The sequence below is a fragment of the Athalia rosae genome, chromosome 2 (genome assembly GCF_917208135.1).
Source record: "Athalia rosae chromosome 2, iyAthRosa1.1, whole genome shotgun sequence".
Lineage (NCBI taxonomy): Eukaryota > Metazoa > Arthropoda > Insecta > Hymenoptera > Athaliidae > Athalia > Athalia rosae.
Window position 1 is genome coordinate 6016096 of NC_064027.1, and position 15912 is coordinate 6032007.

Sequence of the window (15912 nt, forward strand, 5' to 3'; positions counted from 1 at the left end):
GCATAAGTATATTGAATATATCTATGCAAGCAGTGTATAGGCGGTATAATGTGATATATAAATTTGGCTTGACCAAAGGTGCATCTTGCTCCATAAAATCGGAAGGGTCAAGTTATTCCACTTGAATGATTTTTACTTTTTCGTTCCTATGGTAAGATTTATAGATAGCAATAATGGACAGTTGCGAACAGGTAACAGGAGTGCAATGATGTGAAACAAAGGTCAAAGTAAAACAAGCTCAAATAATACGCAAAAGTATAGGATACGAATAAAGAGAATAGCCGCCGAGAAGAGTGCATTATACTATTGAGGCACTCACAGAATTAGAAAAAAAAACATAATTAATGTTATGATAATAATAGGAAGTTATGATCGCAGTAAATTGTAAACACTCCTCAGACATTTGAACGGGCCACTCTTCTGGGTAACCCTCGTCGATTCTGCGGGCTACCAGATATTTTGTGCCGTCGCTGGGTAACATTCCTCCATGGGACAAAATCGGCGATAATAATCCAAAATAGTGGCTTGGTTGAGGCGGAGACCCGCATTTAGAATACATACATAGTTAGTATTTGTTCGATTTGGAAAAAATTATATCCTAAGTATAAATGACGATTATGTGAGACATGTGAATCGGCTTAAATGCGATATAAGCTGAGAAAATTGTACTTTTATATTTTGTGATTTCTTAGGGTGAAACAATAATCAATAATGAAAGTGTAGTGTTAAATATCGCTGTGATATATGTTATGTACACGTAACCGAATAATTGTATCAATATCCCGGGAAAACCATGCTTGTTTCGGGGATTTTCTCACTCCATTTGAATATTGATCGTTTTACAATGAATTACATTTCATGGGGATGAAAAAGAATTTTAATCAAAAATAGCAAACACCCAGAAATGCAATTGATCCAATTTTTCCGCGGTCAAATAATTAAATTCTATCGATACTACAGATACAGAAATTATGATAGCATTCAGGAGCTGAGTTATGTAATTGCCGAATCGAGTTATCACATAGAATAATAATAGTGATTAGTTCGTTTAAGATATTTGAAATAAAATCTTTCGTTACTTGTTCACGATTGGTAATTAGAGAAAATTCAAGTGTGGCCGTGCCTTATCTTGACATTTCAAAGGTGCTGAATTTGTGAAAGTGTTTATTGAAAGGAGTTTATAATTGCAAAATTTATTCATACCGATACACCACCACGAATAAATCGTATTTAAATTCGTCAATAAAAAGTTGGCAAAATGAAAATGAAATTTTTTTCCGTTTGTAAGAAATGTAAACTGCACGTGTAATGATAACGTGATTTATAGCCATATCAAATTCTATCAACGCCATCGATGTTTTGGGGGGAGTATTTGTATCAAAATTTACGTATAATGGAATACTCGATTGTGATAACAGATACACATAGCAGAAATTGCCTATGATTGACACGGATAACTGGTTATTTGGCGAAAAGATTCTCTTTATTAACTGTCGGTTGTGTACCAATCTTCAGTCAACGGTTGTGGGCTTGTATCATAAATGTTGTGCAAGATGTGTGAGCTTTGAAAATTCGCGCGTGTTCTATAGCGAAATAGTTTAAAATGAAATTGGGCGGATTGTGCTCTCAAGCACAAACCCACTGTTGCGAATTGCAGATTTCAAAACTATAAGCTAAGCTGTGTGTTTTCAAAGATCATTTTGTGTATGAACTTATACATTCGGGTTTGTTACATTCAACAATTTCATCAACCATTCAAAATCATACCTTACATAATAACCGTGTATTTTATATTGACCAAATCATAATAATCTAGTACTAATTGAACACATAATATGAATAGGTATAACGTTTACCAAACATATGAATTAATATTTTTGTTTGTTTTTAATGGAAATGTAAATTTGGTTTCACTTAGATAATAATAATACATGGAATTGATAAACACAATTATGGTTCCTCATACTTATATCCATAACAAATGACCTGATCAATGAGTACAAACTGCAGTTTTATTTGACTTCATGTAGTCTTGAAGTGATCATCAGTTAGCGTTGTATAAATGTGTCCTTCACTGGCAAGAAAATCAAGAATATCATCAACCCGGGATTTGATGTGTTGGGGAACCCGTTTCTTAATCTGATCTCTTTCAATACCGCTTAGCGAGTCATCAGTTTGTATTATCTTGAAAACCTCTTTTTGCTCATTGGTCATACCACCCACACTGGCTCCCAATATTGAAGGCTCCATCAGAGAATTCTCCATACCAAACAATGGAGCCGTGTTTTGCACATCTGGCATAGCAGAACTACCGGTGTCACTCAACCGCTCTCCCTTCAGAGCCACGTATATTACTTCTAGAAGATGGGAAGTTAGCTCATTCAAGTTAGTAATCGGTCGCATTCTCATGACGAGGATATGTTTTTCCTGATGCTGTTCGCGAAGCGAACCATAGACTCGTACATAAGTATTGACTTCAATTGCTGGCTCTTGTGCACTTTTGTCGGCTTCCAGCCACTGGAACGCAGTCATTTTCCCAGTCTCATCCTCGATGTCATATGATATTTTTGTTGTTGTAGGCTTGATTCCACGAACAATACCGACGACTGTTATTATCTGGACATCCATACCCCAAATTTTCAGTTCCTCCGGCGCATCCACCAAGTGCTTCATCATCACGGGGACAATATTTTGGGCTCGTTTTAGACCACGTTTTGAGGCCCCTGTTGCTGGTGACTGGACTACTGACGAGTCAAAATAGCCACCCCCATCAGTCGAGAATGCTTTCTCTCCCCACATTATTAACTTTTTGGTTTCCAATAGATCAATTCGAGGTTAGACTAATATCGGGCGGATACCGGGTAAATTTTTACTTGGCGGGTTTTTCATGGGAACGTCAAGCAACGCACATTGGCTACAGTTTTGCCATCCTGAAAACCTGCACAAATAGCAGGGATTTTCAAAACGGGGATATGTCAATTAAAGACTGAATTGGCTGGTGTCACGGTTGTCTATCATGTCTACTGTCAACTTAATATTTGCTGTGCATTGATTGTTTATTTTTCCTATTGTTGAGTTTTCTCAAAATAAAAAACTAACAGATTAGAGACATGGAGAAAGCGTCGAAGAAAAAAACTCGCAATACGAAACGATCGAGTGAAGAGAAAATGACGAAAAGTAATGAAACTGAAGTGGAAACTGAAGGTCCAAATTTTGGAGAGCACATAACCTATGACGTTTTAAGAATGATATTCGAATATTCTACTATTAGAGATTTGTCAAGGGCCGCTTTGGTTTGCAGGTAATAAAACAAGGAATAATTCAACACTATCAGCTGTCATGTATCTAAACAGTAAATCTCACTCATCATTTATGCTTTCTACATATCTATCGAACACTGAATTGATTTCAGATCTTGGAATGAGGCAGCTAAAAAAGAAAAACAAACCAGGATATGGCCACGGCATTTTCTATGTAATTTTGAACCTGGTGAAGCTAATCATCATTCTTCAAGAAGTATCCATGATGATCTGTTCATTGATCCCTGTATTGGTCTAGTTTTTTTTGGTAGACATCTGAAGTCACCAATCCACAACTTAGAGTTCTGGGTTAGTGATTGTTTGTATGACCATTTGTCTCGCAGGATCAATAGCATAACTATATGGAATTATGGTCTGATGTACGACGGTATTGAAAAGTCAGGAAATGTTGTATGTGGTCTATTTCTACCTGAAATTCCTGGTGTAAAAATTAGACTTTTCTCAATGGATATGACAGATATAAAAAACTTTAGGACTGACACAACACAGAAAATTCGGGATAAATCAGCTAGGGAGCTTTGCGGAATTTCTCCTGATGAAGACAATATAAAATGTATAATGTTTTTTTTAAACCAGAACGAGGATGATATTGTGGCTAACATGCTTAATATCAAGCATATTCTAAAGTCTTTTCACAGGTAAAATTGATTTATTTCATGAAATGAAAAAGGCAACCTAAATGAGCCAACATTCTTCTTTCATTACTAGAACAAAAGCTGAGGCACCGAATTCCCCGGCCAAAATTGCACTTTGGGGTGGTATGAGCTTAAACATGAGAGCCTACGTAGGTGCAACTGGTGATAAGAATTGTACCGAAACAGCTGCTGTTGCTGGTATTAGCATTTGTGGTTCAGGTGTATCAACCTGGTCAATAGTGTTGAATTATCGTATAAGAACTAAAGCTCAGGTAGAAAAAGAATTAACGACGTTCAGAGATGCAGTGAAGCTGCAGAAGCATTCAGTTGGATTCATGTTTGCCTGCTGCGGAAGAGATGAGAAATGGTTCAAAGAACGACATGTTGAGTCAACAATTTTCAGAAAACTTTTCCCAAATATTCCACTGGTTGGATCCTTTGGGGGTGGTGAAATTGGCACATCAACTATTCCTCATGGTAATCATGCAGGGATTTTCAAGTTCAATGTTTACTATGAGACACTAATATTTGGGTTTCTTTGCAGAATGTTCCAAAGGTATTCTTCACGAATATGCTACTGCATTTTTAATTATAACGTACGGGTCTGTGAGGAACACAAAATGAATATACATATGTCGGGTGTTGGATCGACATATCGGTTAGATCCGCGTCTCGACATAAATATATATAAATATATATATATAGATATGTATGAATCCCATGCATTTTATACTTTATTAATAAATAAATATGACAGGACTTTATTATCTTACTTGCGTGAATTTAATCTCTTCATATAATGTAAATGCGGTTGAAAATTCAAGTCATTTCACAAACCTAAATATTACTTAGATGACTACAAAGGATCTTAAGAACTTTTATGAATTAAGATCACATCCAAATGTCTACATCTGATGTACTTGTGGCTCACCTTCAGATTGTTCGAAACGAATGTATACGAGCTTTGTTGGGTGTCTACCACTTCTATTTACAAACGCAATTGCCATTGAATAAAGAGTTCGAAATGCTTTTAACAAAAAAGTAAAAAAGCTGAATACTGAACCTAATTTTAAGTTGCAAAGAATTCGAGTAATTAGGCAAAGGTGAATAAACAAGACTATAAGTCTAAATTGGTTTGTGCCATTTTAATTACAAACGTGAGTTGGACCTTACGATATATAAAGATAGGAATAATGCTACATACGTAGAAAACATGTTCACCAATAATCGGTATAGTGGCAACAATAAGTAATACCAAATTATATAATATCTAATCCTACGAAGATCCAATTACTTTATCAAGGTGCTGTTTGAGAGTTAGCAATTGGCGTCGTGTCTCGTCATCAAATTCTGGTAAGTATGATAAGCGCAATCCATCATTTGGTAGCAATGAAAGTACTCGTCCATTATCAAGAGGAACATTAACATTGGCCACATTTTCGTTCACCACGGAAGTGACTAGCAATGGGCTACCTTGCATACTCAGAGCCATTTCTCCTTGACGAGGTCGTCTCATAACGCTAAGTGGAGTATTAGGCTTAACTTTTGGGGTAACAAGTGCATACTCATTCAACCGGGTCTTTGACATGGCTGGAGTTTTAAATTTATTTTTCACAGCTGTAGCAGTCAGTCGTTCCACTTTCTTGACGGTTTTTGGCACTTGTTGTATTTCGCTCAGCTTCACCCGCCGGTCTGCAGATGAACTCCGTGTGCGTATTTTTCGTGTTGTAGTTGGGACAGCCAACGAGTTCTGGTTAGTAGTACTTGTAGTAGTTCCTCCTTCAGTCATATATCCATCATCGGAAGTTGCAGTAGTGCGCTTGGAATATTTTTTTGCTTTTACAGTCTTTGGTTGAGGGGAAACTGTGTCATCATTTACAGAAGAACTCACTTCACACACATTTTCGGCTAGTTCAGCATCCAACTGAAGAATTTCTCTCAGTGTAAGCTCGATTATTGATTGTGGATACCGAGAAAGCGCTATTTGGTATCGTGCGTCCACCCTTTGTATTTGTGTCTCAAAATTCGACTGCATTTTTCCCAGGCGTAGATTAACTTGCTTTTCGAAATCTTTTAGCAATAATCCTCCGTCCTCGGCTCCGTCAACCGACTTCTTTCGGGTCTGCTTCGTACGCGGCATATTTATCTTAGGTGAACTTTTTTTATTGGTAGGTTTCTTGTTTATACCACGTCTGTTAATGCAGCCACTTACAACATTTCCTTCTCAGATTAAAAGTCCAAATTAGTGTAAAGTCGGATTTTACTCGTACCTTCCGATTACAGATGTACCATGCGAACCGACTCTTAAATTCTTTCTCTTGAGATCAACTTTCTCAAAAAGCGGACTGACAACATCTCATAACGTACATTTAATTTTGAAATTGTGTACGGCCACGACTATGAACCATACTAGAGAATCAGCTGAGTGTTTATTCTCTGATTTCACTAGATGGTTACCTAACTATTATACGTAGACAGATATAGGACTGCTGCAACGTAAACGTTGCGAATCAAAATACGCAAGCGATGGACGTTGAAATCGAAGGAAGTATTGCCCTGGAAAATTTGGATAGAGTTTGTCGGGTCTGTCTCTCTACGGATGGAAATAACCAATACATATTTCAAGATGATATTGGGGAAAAGGAAGTGGGTGATACTTTTACGCTGTCCCAAAAACTCCAGGTTTACGGTGGCATAGAGGTTAGTTGCTGTATCTGGACTAGAGCATTATTATTTCCATCGTTATTTGTCCTTATAGTAATGGTTGTCATTTACTTATAGATCTGGAAAGATGATGGGCTTCCAAGCAAAATTTGCACCCCTTGCATTTCCAAAATTAGAGTTGCACATGATTTTCGCGACCAATGTCAAAAGGCTGATGAAAAGCTACGGATACTGTGCGGAAAATCACCTGGAAAAGGGAATCTCCAAGGGTCAAAATTTGATAGTTTCAAGGTCTGAAAAATGGAATTTTCACTGTCTACTAACATTATCCATCAGTTTTTCAAATAACAATCGTTGAGAAATCAACATTGGCTTTTACAGCATAGTTTTCATAACGCATATATTTCGTTTTGGGCTCTAGGATCAAGACTGTCAAACAGATACATCTTCGCTGTGTACTCCTGTTAAAAAAGAACTCAGCTCAGCAGTGAAGGAAGACTTTGACAAAATCAAAAAAGAAAACATTTTAAATACTAACTCATATCCGAATTCAGTCACAAGCACAGAGGCTCTTCGGGATACCTGTCAAGAAGATATAGAGATTCATGAACACAAAATTCTTCTAGCTGACGATCTTGGGCCATGTCGATCGATAGAGAAAGAAAAAACCTCTTTCAAAAAAGATTCAGCGTGTAGATCGAGAAGGATCGCTGTGTTTAAGAGAATCACTTCTATTCAAAATTTGAAGAGTCACAGAGAAAGACAGAGACAATACATTAAAAAAAATCCTACCTCACGATCAGAATCTAATGACCAAGAGTTCAGTAACCGAAATATACGGAAAAGAGCAATCAGGCCTGCAATCATAAATTTTCAGGCTGAATTCTCCCATAAATGTAATAAATGCAGCAGATCTTATGCAACGAAAACGTCGTTGGAAAGGCACATGTTGACTCACAATGACAAGAAATTCAAATGTGATAAATGTCGTAAACATTTTGTCAGACTTGATAAGTTGATAGAACATGGAAAGCTGCACGATCCAGAAGTCAGACCTAATCCAGTGTCCTGTAAAATATGCGATAAAAACTTTAGAAAAACAGATACTATGGTCAGGCATCTGAACGTCCATAAAAAAGCTAATCCTAAAGAAGTTTTTTCAATTTTAAAAGATATCAGAGACAAAAGGAGATCTGAAGATGCAGGAAAACATGAAAAGAGACTACTCACTAAGGAAGAAAGCAGCAGTGGAGATGAAACTGAAACTATGGAAACTAGCGGACTTGTTCCAAAGTCAACTAACAGTCGAGCCTATAATCCAGAATCACCCAACTCGGATTCGCATAGTTCAAGTGAGCCATATTCGTTGAATAGTTTGGCTTTTTACAGATGTAAACATTGTACTAAGTGTTACTCAACAAACAAATCTCTACAAAGACACATGTTGATACATGATGAAAAAAAATTTGTCTGCAACGTTTGTAACATGAAATTCTTTAGACCAGACAGACTCAAGAGCCATAGGGACAGATACGGTCATGACGAGGATAAAGAGTGTATGGAGCCCCAGAAGCCACCTGACGATAAATCAGCAATTAAATTAATAAATAGTTGGATACGAGAACAGCTAGATTCAGATAACGAAGGGAAGGGATTCCCGTGTGATGTATGTGGTAAATCTTATGTGACAAAAAAATCTCTTCAAAAACACAGAGCAAATATGCATGCCAGTAAGACCAACATTTGCACTGTATGTGGAGAAGATTGCAAGTGCTTGGAAAAATCAAATAATGACGATAATAAGATAGACAAATCTAAGCCTTACAGCTGTGACGAATGTGATAAGTCCTTTGAAAAGGAATCTAAACTCAAAACGCACCTAAGAATTCATGAACGAGCTAAAGAACAACAGGATTCAAATTTCAAACGATTTCTGTGTCATATTTGCAGTAAAACCTTTAGACAAAATACTGGACTTATGTTTCATATGCGAACACATACTGGCTACAAACCACACGTATGCAAATACTGTGGGAGAGGTTTCACGTCAAACTCAAACTGCATTAATCATGAGAGAACTCACACTGGTGACCGGCCATTTGTTTGTCATTTTTGTAGTGCTGCTTTTGCAAAATCTTGTACACTGAAGGCGCATATTACAACTCACACCGGGGAAGCCAACTACCACTGTAAAACATGTGGGAAGTCGTTCCGCAGATTAAAGTATCTGAAAGAGCACAGTTTCACTCACACAGGAGAAAAACCATACGCTTGTAAAATTTGTGGAACTGCTTACAGCCATTCTGGTAGTTTATTTGTCCATGAGAAGAAATGCAAAGCTCAATACAGCAATTATCAAAATGTGTCCAGTCAAAATACACAAAACTATGTGCAATTGCAAACTGGTGTGAATGTATCACCTATTGTTGCCCCCATAATTCCTATGTTGTCTGCTTCTAGTAATTTGAATAATGTGAATAATACTCTGGGATCTCATGGTCAGAAAAGTTACATAGAAAATATGCAGAGAATGAGTGCACATGCGGCTGCAGCAGCAGCTGTTGGAAATCCAGGGTTGCACATGCATTCTAATTCCGATGTGTCAGAAATGGCTTCTGCTGTGAGGAGTTTTACCATTACACAAGTTTTTCACTCGTAATCGCCACAAGTTGAACAAAAGTTTCACGCTTCTGATAATGGACAGAAGTAAAATATTGCGTGAAACCAGTAAACTGTTTCTGTGATAAGATATATTTTTTTGGGATATTATACTCCATGATTTATAATTTCTCAAAAAGTATTATGATAACAAGTTTTAAAAACTAAGTGAAGATTAGGTACAGATTAGTAATGCGATTACATTTTAAATGTAAATATCATATCTTCAGTTTTTACTTTCATTTGAACCAATAATCGAAAGTAGCAGGCAAGGTAATCTATCTCATGCTGAGAGATAATTGGGAGATGTATAAAGTTATATTTTATCACTGAAAACGCGTACTGATATTGTCATTTAGTATTTATATTGGAGAGAACTTTACGAATCACTGTTTCACCATATATGCCCTGTTATTGTTTTGATAACTTTTATCCATTATGGGGATATTCGCCTCTGTAAATTAGTGAAAATGAAATCGTCCAAAAATTTTTATAGCAGTCTTATATTGATCTTCAAAACACAATGAGCAATGTAATTTGCAGTACATCGGATAAGATGAATAAAGATAATTAATGCAGAATTTTTACCTTTTCCTTCCGACCGAATGTGCCAAACGTTAGTAATTTTTTAAGCGCACGTGGTCGATCAGTCAGTCGTACTTGTGTGGTCACAGTAATCGCTATGTTCGCACGTGTGACGTGATGGATACGAAAATAAAGCTGACAGACTGAACTGATACTGAGAAGATAATAGTTCCTTGATATTTCACGACGCTGTGGTCTGGATTCGTTAACGCGGTTGGATATTTGGTTTTTAGTTTATTCCACCTGTCTCAATTGCCCTGAGGTTCGAAATGACACCGAAATCTTCGAAGAAGAGTTCGTCGCTTTGGTACTGCTGCGAAAAATGCGAGTCTTATTTGACTCAAAAAGACATCACCGTCCACGGAAATAGCTGTCCACCATCCACGGATAAGTGGAGTCACAATTACATTAAAAATGATATTTTATATAGCAGTATTGAACTCTATAATCCTAGGGGTGAGTACGATTGTTAGGTTATAATTGTAGCTTATGTTTACCTGAAGAAAATAAGTCATCAATTAATGTCAGATGTTCACATATTTTTATCAGATATCAGTTTTGTTTATGTGAAACCTGTAAGTGAATTTATTCTTGATATCTTATTTCAGAATCTCCAAAGAATATATCACAGCGTGAATTAAACGAATTGGTTTTTATGGCACAGTCCGCTATGCAGTTATGCAAAATCCCTATCGGAGATCCAGTTGTTCTGAGTAGAGAAGAGAATAAAGTTGTCAAAATCGCCTGGCCGACCAATGACAAGACATTGACAAGCGTTTCGTTGACAAAACATGGTAATTTGGTTTTAATTATTTTTTTTCATTCCCTTGCTAAGTTTTTAATGTTTATAGCGATTGATTTGAACAAACTGGAGGGTCAATTCAGTATAGAAAAGCTGAAATCAGAAGTTTATTTTGCTACCGAGGTGAGTATCGAATACGTCGGCACCCAAAAATTACCTGAAGCCACCACAGAACTTGATGTATTAATAAAAAACTACAATGAGAAAAGGATTTTCACCGTAGGAAACAGAATAAGCATTCCCTTTTATGGGAAGAAATTAATCTTCAAAATTCGGGATATCAAGGCGGAGAATGCGACCATTAAGAGCCTGGATGGAGACAATGCACCTAGAAGTTTAGATAGCGACTTTGAAGCACTTAATATCTCTGATGGATTCTTAAGTAAAGTTAAGTTTTACAAGGCACTGTACTCGACTAAGTGGACAATATTAAGCATAGATGAAAGCCAATGCAAGGGTGAGGATGTTGCGGTGGTGAAAACTTGTGACCTAGCTGGCTATGACAATTTGATTGCGGAAATAAAAGATGTGATTGATATCGCCCTTGGAAAATATAGAAAGTTGAAAGGGTTCCACATAACACGGGGGATTTTGTTGTACGGGACTCTGGGAGTTGGGAAATCAATGATAGCAAAAGCTTTGATGGCTGAATCTGCTGCGCATTTACTCACAGTTACCGGTTCTGATATCTACAGCAAATACGTTGGTGAGACAGAGGCTAAACTGAGAGAAATATTCGCAGAGGCAAAGATGAATGCCCCATCAATAATTTTTATAGATGATATTCACAGTCTTTGTGCGAAAAAGAACAGCACAACAACTGATCAGGAGAAGAGGATCCTTTCAACACTGCTTTCGCTATTCGATGACCTACAAAGTTCCAATGTTAACGTTCTGGTCATAGCGACAACCTCACAACCATATGCATTGGACCCTACACTTCGTAGGCCTGGTAGAATCGATAAAGAATTTGAAGTATCTGTGCCTACACAGTCAGTGCGCAGAGAAATCCTATCAAAATTACTGTCAAAAATTTCGCACGAGCTTAGCTCTCCAAATATCGCCGAAATCGCCTTTGTTACGCATGGATTTGTTGCCGCCGATTTATTTAGCCTCTGCTCAAGGGCAGCTATGCACGCCGTCAGACGTCGAAGTTCAGATGACATATTAGATGCTGATATAGTACTCACTTTGGACGACTTCAACTATGCTTTGACAATGGTATCACCTTCGGCAATGAAAGAAGTCCTAGTTGAAGTTCCAAATGTTAAATGGTCTGACATTGGAGGGCAGAAGGATCTGAAGCTCAAGCTCAAACAGGCAGTCGAATGGCCCTTAATGCATCCAGAAGCATTTGTTAGACTGGGCATTACACCACCTAGAGGTGTCCTTATGTTTGGACCACCAGGGTGCTCGAAAACCATGATTGCCAAAGCCCTGGCAACAGAGAGCCAACTTAACTTTCTGAACATAAAGGTTTGAACTACTATTGTTGGGCTTACTGTGAATTGTAAGTATTTCGTAATCGCTCTTTCTTTCAGGGTCCTGAGCTCTTTTCGAAATGGGTTGGCGAGTCTGAGAGGGCAGTAAGGGAGGTTTTCAGGAAAGCGAGGCAAGTGGCACCATCAATAATATTTATAGATGAAATCGACGCACTGGGTGGTGAGAGAGGATCTTCTTCGAGTAGCAGTGGTGGGAGTAACGTACAGGAGCGAGTTTTAGCACAATTGCTAACAGAGCTTGATGGTGTCACGGAATTGGGAAACGTGACTCTAGTCGCGGCTACGAATAGGCCAGATAGGATTGACAAGGTGAGATTCAATCAAAGCAAAAAAATTTAGATCATAAATTGCAATATGGATCAACAGGATTTATTTCAGAAAATTCGAGTCCTTTGTCTTTTCTCATCAGTTTATTTTTAGGCACTTCTGCGACCTGGTCGACTCGACAGAATCGTATACGTGCCGTTGCCTGATTTTGAAACGAGACGAGAAATATTCGATATTAAACTTCGAAAGATGCCGGTTTCAGCGGACGTGGATATTAACGACCTAGTGGATTTAACTGAAGGATATTCGGGTGCCGAAGTACAGGCGATTTGCCACGAAGCTGCCATGAAAGCTCTCGAAGAAAATTTGGACGCTACCGAAATTACCAAAGAACACTTCAAGGCTGCATTGTCCATTGTTACCCCCAGGACACCCGCGTCGCTGATTAAATTGTATGAGGATTATTTAACTAGGAACTGACTCCGCCTATCACTAATGTTGGACTTGAACTCTTATTTTAAGCAATCGTATATTTGTGTAAATATATTTTTGTTATACATTTTTAATGACCCGTTATACTTGTACCGTCAAAATGATAAAATTGCTTGAAAAATCCCACTTGCATTCTCCACATTTTTTTTGGAAGCGATGGCTAACAAACATTGACTCTGCATTTCATATCCACTAGGGTGACTCGCGCACAAAATCACAAATGGTTCGACTGGCACACCAAAGTTCATGTCGAACTGTGCACGTCACCGACAGCCAACCGGCATCGCGGAAAAGCGGCGACGAACGATAATTTCGAGATAATTTCGTAATTCGTTTTTTGAGAAGGGGTGGAAAAAAAGGAACAGAAAAATTTTAACCATTTATCTTTTTGGTATCAGACTTTCGATAGTACAAAATTCTATTTGTAAAAAAGCTTCTTACAAGAATGTCTGTGATCGTGAAAGATCCCTGCAGAGTTTACGACGTGTGCCTTTATCGTGCTAAAAATTCATGGTATAGTGTCAATATACAAACATCAATTTTTCATAATTACCTCATAGATCATCTAATCGGCCGATCAGTAATCAACGTAAATTTTAGCTGTCATCCCTGCTGTCCGCCCTCATGTTGTTATCCTCTTCCACCGGATCCTGACCCGTGTGATTGTATTCCGAAATGCCCGCCCATTTGTCCTAGACCGCCTGCATCGAGAACAAAGCGTAATTCTTGCCCACCTGGACCTCCTCCTCATTCAGGACCCCTTCCGAATGAAGCCTGTTACAACTGTTCATCACCACTTTATTGTCCTGCAACTTTTGGTGGCCTCAGATGATTTTCCAATATTGAAATGCTTTTTTGATTTTGTGCATTTATACATAGCTATGTACTATTCAATACATATATTTTGAATTTGAATCAATTCAGACGGTGCTGCTATGATGGTGGAACTACGAACCACTTTAGCCGCAAAGCGCGGCTAGAGTTATTTTGAATATCTGGAGAACAAATACGTAACACCTATGTTTTGGAAACAATTGTCGATCGATGATGACATAAATTCTAAACGTTAACTCAGTCTTCGCATTCTACTAAATTTCTGTTAAATTTCTCTTACGCTGCAGCAGTAATGTCAAATTGCCATACTCGCCCAAATTGTCCTCCTCCCTGTCTTTTTTTCCCACCACCCTGCATACCCGTTTATCCACCCATCCGTTGCTGTTCTCCATCACAATGCAATTCTTCACCTAATGATACAAAAATCATAACGACACCAATGTTCGTAGGAGGATTCTTCTTCACAGGAATGAAGAGATCTACTAATTATCCTTACGAAGCGTCATCGACTCGTGCCGAGTGCGGTTCTACAATCTCTCAATGATCGTTTTTCATTTGCCATAATGATATTTGAAGCACGGATTTATAAACACAACGTGTCATCATCCCGTCCCAAAATTTAGGCCATGCGGTGTGAATTATCCTCAAAATTTTTGTATTGCAATAACAAAGTTGTTTCCAGCTGTGACCAAAGCAATTGATCAAACACAACGATGGCCGTACATATCAAATGTGGGCGACCTTACAACATCGAAGGGCTTAAGGCAATGATCGAACGGTAAATACCGAACCCATGGCAAGCATTAAATTTACCGACTTACAATCGACCATTAAAACCTTTAAACATCTCCGGAACTCAGGTGTGGTGGTCAAGGTCCCAGTCCCCCGAGATGTCCACCAATGTCGGTCGTTCAAAGTTCCCTGTCGTGTCCAAGAAACTCACCACCTGCATCCAGGTGCTGCCCACCATCTAATTGTTGTCCCAAGGCATCTAAAAAAATTTTTCCATTACCTCCGGCTGGAATCTGCATGACCTGTCCACCCATGCTCCCGATACCTCCCTGCCCTCCATGCCCTTTTATTTGTCCCCCATGCACCGGATATCCTTGTGTCACTTGTGCTCCATTTCCTAAACCTGTTCCGGCCCCCTGCAATGAACCACCGAAGCCAGTTGTAAGGATTCCGATGAATTCTGGTGGGCTGTTTTACACCGGGACCACTGTTTGTTACCCCTGCCCACCGCCAAGTTCACCCCCGATGTGTTTGCCATTTACTCCGATTCCTGGGATGTCGGTTTCGTGCTGATATTTTACGAGAGAAAAAAAAAAATTAATATTGCGTTAAAATGTGACTCGAAATAAAGGCAGTGAATTCTCAGTATCCATCAATAGTAGTGTACCATTTAATTATGAACTCCGAATGGCTATCGATGAAAAAAGAATTGCGATCGTCACATCGCTGTAAATTCGTGTACTGTCATGGCGAACTGCTCCCAAAATCGCGTGATGTTTATTTAACACGAAATTATTCTGTACAGAAAATAGACTTTGTAACACGAGAATTTGACAAGAACGCTACTCGCTACGATGAGGTAGTTGCATAAGGCGCATATTCGCGTTAATATTGCTGCCCTGTAAAATTCGTCCCGTCATAAAGTTTCTCGTCCACTGATTGTTAAACTTTTGGATTGTCCTACACTGAACAGCTATGCTTTTATACATATATGATAAATTTACTGCACAGCTTACCACCCTACAAGCACAGAAGGAATCCGTGTCTGCAGACCGAAAATGAACCGCTGATCCCTGGACTAGTTGACGCACCACTGATCACGCATAGGTGTGTTCAGGAAAAGAGAAAAACCAGCGATCGAAGAGTCGCCAGGATTCAAAGCGTGCCTGGAATGGACTTCGAGTACGAATATGTGGTACGAATTGTCTACTTATGGCCTCGAAGATTCATCGAGATGCAAGTTGTTTTTTCTTTCTCCTAATAATATCATCTGTGTCGAGTAGCTTTCCACCCACTCTCCTTCGGAACATCGGGGGCGAATTCTGTCCAAGGATAAGAGAATTCTTGTCACGCCACCCACCGCTGAAAGTAAGAATGCTAAACTGCCAGGTGGTCCCAACGAATCGGGTGACCTGAAATCG

At 38.6% G+C, this 15912-nt stretch overlaps 7 protein-coding genes and 1 long non-coding RNA gene across 8 annotated transcripts; 5 read left to right on the plus strand and 3 right to left on the minus strand.

Annotated features, from left to right (window-relative positions):
• Window positions 1-1768: 1768 nt before the first annotated feature.
• Window positions 1769-2942, minus strand: LOC105684647 (replication protein A 32 kDa subunit). Its single transcript, XM_012398172.3, has one exon. It carries the CDS (start codon window positions 2797-2799, stop codon window positions 2023-2025), a length of 777 nt encoding a protein of 258 aa, XP_012253595.2. The 5' UTR covers window positions 2800-2942; the 3' UTR covers window positions 1769-2022.
• Window positions 2939-4727, plus strand: LOC105684645 (F-box only protein 22-like). The gene is made up of 4 exons (XM_012398168.3): window positions 2939-3301; window positions 3413-3958; window positions 4029-4432; window positions 4500-4727. The coding sequence occupies exons 1-4, from the start codon at window positions 3111-3113 to the stop codon at window positions 4577-4579; spliced, it is 1221 nt and encodes a 406-aa protein (XP_012253591.1). The 5' UTR covers window positions 2939-3110; the 3' UTR covers window positions 4580-4727.
• A 354-nt stretch (window positions 4728-5081) lies between these two features.
• On the minus strand, window positions 5082-6337 carry LOC105684646 (borealin). Its single transcript, XM_012398171.2, has one exon. The coding sequence runs from the start codon at window positions 6093-6095 to the stop codon at window positions 5232-5234; it is 864 nt and encodes a 287-aa protein (XP_012253594.2). The 5' UTR covers window positions 6096-6337; the 3' UTR covers window positions 5082-5231.
• Window positions 6324-9858, plus strand: LOC105684690 (zinc finger protein 271-like). Its single transcript, XM_012398250.3, has 3 exons — window positions 6324-6655; window positions 6737-6910; window positions 7041-9858. Exons 1-3 carry the CDS (start codon window positions 6482-6484, stop codon window positions 9276-9278), a joined length of 2586 nt encoding a protein of 861 aa, XP_012253673.2. The 5' UTR covers window positions 6324-6481; the 3' UTR covers window positions 9279-9858.
• Window positions 9859-9969: 111 nt separating this feature from the next.
• LOC105684567 (ATPase family protein 2 homolog) lies at window positions 9970-13048 on the plus strand. Its single transcript, XM_012398023.4, has 5 exons — window positions 9970-10318; window positions 10471-10656; window positions 10714-12140; window positions 12206-12475; window positions 12587-13048. The coding sequence occupies exons 1-5, from the start codon at window positions 10132-10134 to the stop codon at window positions 12911-12913; spliced, it is 2397 nt and encodes a 798-aa protein (XP_012253446.2). The 5' UTR covers window positions 9970-10131; the 3' UTR covers window positions 12914-13048.
• Window positions 13049-13351: 303 nt separating this feature from the next.
• On the plus strand, window positions 13352-13757 carry LOC105684593 (late cornified envelope-like proline-rich protein 1). The gene is made up of 2 exons (XM_012398054.2): window positions 13352-13438; window positions 13526-13757. Exons 1-2 carry the CDS (start codon window positions 13371-13373, stop codon window positions 13755-13757), a joined length of 300 nt encoding a protein of 99 aa, XP_012253477.2. The 5' UTR covers window positions 13352-13370.
• Window positions 13758-14400: 643 nt separating this feature from the next.
• LOC105684589 (late cornified envelope-like proline-rich protein 1) lies at window positions 14401-15064 on the plus strand. Its single transcript, XM_012398051.3, has 2 exons — window positions 14401-14537; window positions 14620-15064. Exons 1-2 carry the CDS (start codon window positions 14473-14475, stop codon window positions 15062-15064), a joined length of 510 nt encoding a protein of 169 aa, XP_012253474.2. The 5' UTR covers window positions 14401-14472.
• LOC125499870 lies at window positions 14822-15484 on the minus strand. The gene is made up of 2 exons (XR_007276892.1): window positions 15159-15484; window positions 14822-15060 (listed from the first exon to the last, which is right to left on the minus strand). It is a non-coding gene; the product is annotated as an uncharacterized LOC125499870 (long non-coding RNA).
• Between the last annotated feature and the right edge of the window lie 428 nt (window positions 15485-15912).

Excerpts from the sequence above, each read along its gene's own strand:
- LOC105684647 (XM_012398172.3), bottom strand. The coding sequence starts at position 2,799 with ATGTGGGGAGAGAAAGCATTCTCGACTGATGGGGGTGGCTATTTTGAC.
- LOC105684645 (XM_012398168.3), top strand. The coding sequence starts at position 3,111 with ATGGAGAAAGCGTCGAAGAAAAAAACTCGCAATACGAAACGATCGAGT. Across the intron at positions 3,302-3,412 it reads AGGGCCGCTTTGGTTTGCAG|ATCTTGGAATGAGGCAGCTA; the intron begins GTAATAAAACAA and ends AATTGATTTCAG. Across the intron at positions 4,433-4,499 it reads CACATCAACTATTCCTCATG|AATGTTCCAAAGGTATTCTT; the intron begins GTAATCATGCAG and ends GTTTCTTTGCAG.
- LOC105684646 (XM_012398171.2), bottom strand. The coding sequence starts at position 6,095 with ATGCCGCGTACGAAGCAGACCCGAAAGAAGTCGGTTGACGGAGCCGAG.
- LOC105684690 (XM_012398250.3), top strand. The coding sequence starts at position 6,482 with ATGGACGTTGAAATCGAAGGAAGTATTGCCCTGGAAAATTTGGATAGA. Across the intron at positions 6,656-6,736 it reads AGGTTTACGGTGGCATAGAG|ATCTGGAAAGATGATGGGCT; the intron begins GTTAGTTGCTGT and ends ATTTACTTATAG. Across the intron at positions 6,911-7,040 it reads CAAAATTTGATAGTTTCAAG|GATCAAGACTGTCAAACAGA; the intron begins GTCTGAAAAATG and ends TTTGGGCTCTAG.
- LOC105684567 (XM_012398023.4), top strand. The coding sequence starts at position 10,132 with ATGACACCGAAATCTTCGAAGAAGAGTTCGTCGCTTTGGTACTGCTGC. Across the intron at positions 10,319-10,470 it reads TGAACTCTATAATCCTAGGG|AATCTCCAAAGAATATATCA; the intron begins GTGAGTACGATT and ends ATCTTATTTCAG. Across the intron at positions 12,476-12,586 it reads GGCCAGATAGGATTGACAAG|GCACTTCTGCGACCTGGTCG; the intron begins GTGAGATTCAAT and ends GTTTATTTTTAG.
- LOC105684593 (XM_012398054.2), top strand. The coding sequence starts at position 13,371 with ATGTCTGTGATCGTGAAAGATCCCTGCAGAGTTTACGACGTGTGCCTT. Across the intron at positions 13,439-13,525 it reads TATCGTGCTAAAAATTCATG|CTGTCATCCCTGCTGTCCGC; the intron begins GTATAGTGTCAA and ends CGTAAATTTTAG.
- LOC105684589 (XM_012398051.3), top strand. The coding sequence starts at position 14,473 with ATGGCCGTACATATCAAATGTGGGCGACCTTACAACATCGAAGGGCTT. Across the intron at positions 14,538-14,619 it reads CTTAAGGCAATGATCGAACG|GTGTGGTGGTCAAGGTCCCA; the intron begins GTAAATACCGAA and ends TCCGGAACTCAG.